This window comes from Etheostoma spectabile, chromosome 21, assembly GCF_008692095.1.
Source record: "Etheostoma spectabile isolate EspeVRDwgs_2016 chromosome 21, UIUC_Espe_1.0, whole genome shotgun sequence".
Taxonomy (NCBI): domain Eukaryota; kingdom Metazoa; phylum Chordata; class Actinopteri; order Perciformes; family Percidae; genus Etheostoma; species Etheostoma spectabile.
Window position 1 is genome coordinate 19,577,414 of NC_045753.1, and position 6,228 is coordinate 19,583,641.

At 40.1% G+C, this 6,228-nt stretch overlaps 1 protein-coding gene across 1 annotated transcript in view; it reads right to left on the bottom strand.

Annotated features, from left to right (window-relative positions):
- The window catches only part of psmc5 (proteasome 26S subunit, ATPase 5), a 7,196-nt gene extending 1,258 nt beyond the window's left edge, over window positions 1-5,938 (bottom strand). The window contains exons 1-8 of the mRNA XM_032502506.1: window positions 5,770-5,938; window positions 4,562-4,633; window positions 3,684-3,753; window positions 3,477-3,574; window positions 3,323-3,379; window positions 2,709-2,939; window positions 1,537-1,663; window positions 1,103-1,293 (exon numbers count right to left, since the gene is read on the bottom strand). Of these exons, the coding sequence (XP_032358397.1) occupies window positions 1,103-1,293; window positions 1,537-1,663; window positions 2,709-2,939; window positions 3,323-3,379; window positions 3,477-3,574; window positions 3,684-3,753; window positions 4,562-4,633; window positions 5,770-5,793 (870 nt within the window). The 5' untranslated portion in view covers window positions 5,794-5,938. The remainder of the gene's footprint in view (window positions 1-1,102; window positions 1,294-1,536; window positions 1,664-2,708; window positions 2,940-3,322; window positions 3,380-3,476; window positions 3,575-3,683; window positions 3,754-4,561; window positions 4,634-5,769) is intronic.
- Between the last annotated feature and the right edge of the window lie 290 nt (window positions 5,939-6,228).

The window sequence follows — 6,228 nt, forward strand, 5'->3', positions numbered from 1 at the left end:
ATGGCATGGCCATTGAACTCTCACCTCAAGAAATCTAAACGAAAATTGGTTCTATGTGTCTCCTCCCATGCAGTTTGGAGCAAAAACTATGCAGTTTCTCCAAAAGTACAGTTTCGCAGATTCTAAAATGGTGTATTTGAATATTTCAGCATACCAGGGGTTCTTGAACTTGCATAATTAGAAAAGGGCAAACTGGGTATGACAGGAAAACATACTTTTGTGGATGTAATAAGCCTACTTGCAGTCAATTGTGATGACATTAATCCCAATAGAAGCCATCTTATTGTAGTGAGAGCATTGTTTAAAACTTGACCTTGATGTATAAATATAAATTACAGCCTCTCAACTTTACAACCACAAACTAGAGACCTAAGGCATTCAGAGGATGTATAGCTTTCCTAGATGTATTGATAAGAGGGTTTCTATCTCCAGAACAGAAGTGCTCACCCTCCAATCACCAAACCATGCAATTCTCACAGAAATCTCTAAATGTTAAAAGTGTTTGATACCAAATCACAGCATGTATTTTTCTATGATGTTGCTCAAGGCCTTGGTGTCTTAATGTGGTATTATGGAAGGACATTTGACATTTATCAATTCTCAAATGGTCAAAAAGAGTTCAACTTAGCACCTAATCAGTGTAACAAAGGTATCAACCTAAAAATTGCAGCAACAACTCATGAGACATAAGTGAGCATGATGGATAGACATCACAAAGTTATATTCCTTGTACAAGTCACAATATATTTTATGGAGCTACTGGATGACTAATTAATCAGGTTCCCAGCTTTCACATGCTTACACAAGTATACCACTTCTATGTGGCATATACAGTTGACCTCTTATCTGCCCCCCACACCTTAGACAAAAAGGGGGCAGAATGCTAAGTAGTTAAAAATTTCCTTGTATTGGCTTACTACTAATTTATGTTTTTATATACTGATCGGGGGTTTAAGCAAAGTACGACGAAAGAAACATTCTATGTGAGGGAGGGGCTTTCCTATGCACACAAAAAACAAAAAAAACACATAATACACAACAATTAGTCAGTAAATATGTGAAAAGTTCATGTGATCGGGAAACTATTTCACGGGTGTGCTACCTTGATGTTCTTGGTGGCTTCGAAGCCGTCCAGCTGATTGAGCAGCTCCAGCATTGTCCTCTGCACCTCGCTGTCACCACCCGATCCGCCCTCCAGGCGAGACGACCCAATGGAGTCAATCTCGTCCATGAAGATGATGGAGGGTGCATGTTCTCTGGCCATGACGAACAGCTCACGCACCATGCGGGCTCCTGCCGCAGGAGGGGATAAGAATCATGCTTACAACCAGTTGGGTTTAATTAGTTTTTGAAAAATTAAGAATAGAAATGCATTTGATAAAAGTATAAAGAAGAGACACCTGAGCTAAAGGATTCGTCTTCCCTGTTAATTATTTGTGTTTGATGATGGATTTTATTTTTGCATGTAATGACGTGTTTTAAAGTGTGTGATTTTTGTGTTGGGGATCCTGACCAAATAAACTAAAGTAAGCTCACCCTCTCCGATGAACTTCTGGACCAGCTCAGAGCCGGACACCCTGATGAAGGTACAGTCAGTATGGTGGGCCACAGCTCTGGCCAGCAGGGTCTTCCCTGTACCTGGGGGACCGTAGAGCAGCACGCCCTGCACACAGTCAAAGCAAAACAGAAATGAAAACCATCCATACACGGACAAATGGAGAAAACATACAAGTAGAGCTGCAACAATTACTATTTTATAATCTATTAAACTGTTTCAGTCACTTCAAGCAAGTACAAAATGTCTGTGGTTTCAGTTTTTCAAATGTGTTGAATTGCTCCTGTTTATCAGTTTTCTATCACTGTAAACTGAATATCTGTGGGTTTTGGACTGTTAAGTGGTAAAACAATATATTAGAAAACATCATCTAAGGCTTTAAGGTACTCTAAGCGATGTCACGCATGTTTTAGGCAACATTTGTGGTCACATACAGCAAACATCTCACTAACCGCAAGAGGCCTGTCCCCAGAACACACACACAAAAAAGAAAAGCGGTCTCTGTAGACAGCCGTGGGTCTACAAACAGCAAAAACAAATGTGCCCACCTGCACCACAAAGCATACACAAACATTGTTCCAGCTTTCCAGCCAATAACCGACAAGAAGGATTCGGCGCAGGGGGTCGGGGGTTAGGGCCCGGAAGCACAGAAGGGAGGAGGAGGGGCGAGCTAGTCTCGTTTTGTTTGAAAATACTTTGAACGTTAACAAGAAGTAACGTCACCCAACATGGCTTAGAGCACCTTTAAGGATTATGTGATGGCCATTCGACAGTCTAAAAAAGGTTTTATAAATGAGACGATTAAGATAATCCTTTTTTCTTCTAAACAACCCTTCGGAAAACCTTCAATCTCTGAACTAATCTCAAAATAGGAATAAAAAAAAAAGTGTAACACAAAGCAACAATATACAGAGTGACTTTAGACAGTGTTATCTGAAAGGCCCAGTGGCGCCACCATATCAGCCTTGCTGAAATGTCTCCCTATCAGCTTAAGGAGCACACTTTTGTATTTGTAGCGTATCCTATTCTCTGACCTCATTACAATGGAGACAAGAAAGGGGGACTGTCCACTTTAAAAATCAGAACATAGAAAAATAAAAAAGGGGGGGGGAAGAAGCAATTTTATAAATCAGGGCTCTTTTAAATAACCCACCTTAGGCTGTGCAATGCCTAAAGCCTCAAACAGCTCTGGGTGCTTGACAGGCAGCTCAATCACTTCTTTGATCTCCTTGATCTGCTTATCCAGGCCACCAATCATTTCATAGGTGGAGTCCGGCACCTTCTCCACCATCATAAGGGATACCAGGGGGTCCACCTTGTTGGGCAGGATCTTGTGCAGGGTGTAGCTGTCGTTACGCAGAGCCACGCGACAGTTGGGAGTCACCTAATGTAGAAATGATAAAAGGAAAATAAGAATATGTTTCATGTTTCCTGACATTTAAAGAAAAAAATTTCCACATCCAAACAATTCTTCTGTGTTGGTGCGTAGGACAAAAACAAGGACTTTAAGAAAGAGAAAATCCTGCACACAGCTCTTGCCGCAACATCACCATTTAAGAAAACAAACGTTTCAGTTGTTCCGGACAGGAACTTCTTTCATAAGAGCAAGTATGGCTTACTATTCAGTCTTGTGCTGTAGTGGTTACAATTGAAAGCATAATGTTTGTTTTGCAAGTGTTCTGTTTTGTTGTTGTAAAGAGAACAGTGGGAAATCGATTGAAGTACTCCAACTAGCAACCATTAATTAACAACAACTTTAATACTAACATCATTGATGTCAATGTTCTTGTCCACATCCACGACAAATTTTCCTTCTGGATGGACCTGAAAATGATAAGACAGGTTAATAATTAATGTTAATTTAAGCTGTCAACTAGTACTCACAATTTAGTTTGGTTCAAAGTATAAGTAAACAGCATACCTTGACCAGCACTTTCTTTTTATCCATGACCCTAACCACTTCTCCTACGTAGGACCCCTGCTCCTGTAGTAACTGCAGCTCCTCACGAAGGAGACGCACTGGGACAAAAAATATAGAACAATATATTTACCCATGGGGAACATTTACGTATCGATGTATACTGAAATAATATTTAAAAATTCACTGATGCCGTGATGAACAGTTTACCTTTGGCATTGAGCTCATTTCTCTGTGCCTGCAGTCGTCTGAGATTTTGGCTCTTGTCATTTACGGTCAACTATTGAGAGAGAGAGAGAGAAAAAAAAAAGAGCGGTTCAGGATTAACAGGCTAACAGAAGTTTTACAATCTAAAGTGTGATTTATGGTTCTGCAAAGGCTCCAAGCAGAGCTTTCGCCATAGCCTACATAACTGGCCTGACGTTTATACTTGTGCCATGGTGTGTGCATCAATCTCTTTGAGAATAGCGGAGCCGGCGGGTGTGTATGCTGATGTGTGGTAGAGCGAGTGAGAGAGTGACAGCTCTCAGTTTCAGCACAGTGGGAGAAACAAATGGCGTTTTTTCATTACATGGTACCAGCTTGACTCTACCGTTTTAGCCAGCAATGTTTTATTTGCTGCCTCCAGCTTCTTTTGAAACAAAATTTGTCTTCTGGCAACAGCCACATGCCAAGAATCAAAAACAACACACCTTTGAAGTTCTGTTTGTGTGTTGCGATAAGGTACTAAACCTGCAATGGCAAAAGGGAAGATGGGACACCGCGGCCGAGCAGAATTGATACTAGCAGTGGGTAAGCGCCAAAAGTGTCTCTGTGCTTTCTGACCATGTTGGGAAATCTGTAACAGGAAAATTTGACCCTCTCCTTGACTTCATGTTTTTGGAGAACCCGGAAATGAGTAGGGGGAAATGCAACGCTTCCAAGCCACGGCAAAGCGTCGTAGGCTACGCCATTGGGTCGGTATCTCCACACACCTACAGTGTGGATTTAATGCCAAAACATAAATCATGTTTAAGTCCCATAAACAGCAAAATGTTTACACACACACACACACACACACACACACACACATACATATATATTCTTACCTGTAACTCTTCAATCTTAGACAAGTAGTACTGCCGGAGACCTGAGCCACCTTTACTCTCCCCCATCTCCATCTGTCAATGAAAATAATCATCAAACTTTAATATAGATGCATCTGCTGAATACTGTTTTCAGTTCATGGTTTGGCTCTGATAAACATAAAAACATATGGAAATGTCCATCATTAATTTCCAAAGACCCAGTATTGTCTTCAACAATTAACTCCCTCACAATTTAAAAGCTAGAACCAGACAATACAACTGACCAGACTTTATGCTACTTACTATGCAATTCAAACAATTTAGTCAAATGCTGTTGCTGATTACATTTCTAGTTGGTCGATTATTTACCTCATCGAAAAACTACATTTTTACAAAACAATGCCATATACATTTGCCACGGATATAAAATACAATAAGCCGGGTTAATGTTAGTTGTGCTAAAGTGTAACTCAATTAATGTATTTGAGGACAGCAAAAATACCGTCACCCAGAACACGTAACATACGTACAACATAATATATGCAAACTATATCCTCTAACGTTATTTGCCAAGTAACGTAAGCTACATTTGACACATAACGTTACACACAAATTTTAACCTCTGCCTTTAAACCACCCTCACTGATTAGGATGGGTTAGCAGCTATGCTAACCACTAAGCCACGGTAGCAATACAATTAATTAAGAGGGCTAGAATTTTTGCGTGACCTGACTTTCCTAACATTATAGCTAACTAGCTAGCTAGTTAAACCTGCTGACTAACATTTGGCTAGCTAGCGTTAGCTAACTCCCGCTGGCATAGCATTTGATAGCATTGGTAGTTTAGCTAGCTAATGCTGGGTGAGCCTAAAACTATTAGTTATTGTAAATTGAGACGTATATAACTGTCCAAACGTAACAATAAAAACACAACTGTTGCTGCCAGTCATTCAGAGTAGCTAGTTCAAGCTAATACTATGTAGTGGCAGTGAGCTAGCCAGTTCTTTAGTCGTAGCTAGCTAGCTTGGTTAGCGACAATGAGACAGCAAACCAGCAGCATACTACACATCTTGAATGAAGAGATATTTCGCCATTTAGCTACAGCAGAGTCACACATATATTCACTATCACAAGCGGTTTAAGGTAAAGATTCGACTCAAAGCGTAATAGTAACGTTTATTTAATAGTAAAACAACAAAAGCAACAAAACGTCCGAAAAAATGCACCTACATGATCAGCTCCGTCCACCTCCATCTTGGAATTTTCTGCTTCCGCTTGAGGAGAGGCGTATTTCCGGAAGACTGTTTGGGGAGCTTAAAATATATATATATAGAGTACAGGCCAAAGGTTTGGAACCACCTTCTCATTCAATGCATTTTCATGACTATTTACATTGTAGATTATCAGTGAAGGCATCAAAAATATAAATGAAAACATAAGGAATTATGTACTTAACAAAAAAGTGTGAAATAACTGAAAACATGTCTTATATTCTAGTTTCTTCAAAGTAGCCACCCTTTCCCTGTTTTGATATTGCTGCAAACCCTCCTTTTCTCTCAATGAGCTTCATGAGGTAGTCACCTGAAATGGTTTTCACTTGTGCCTTGTCAGGGTTAGTGGAATTTCTTGCCTTATTAATGGCATTGGGACCATTAGTTGTGTTGTGCAGAAGTCAGGTTGATACATAGC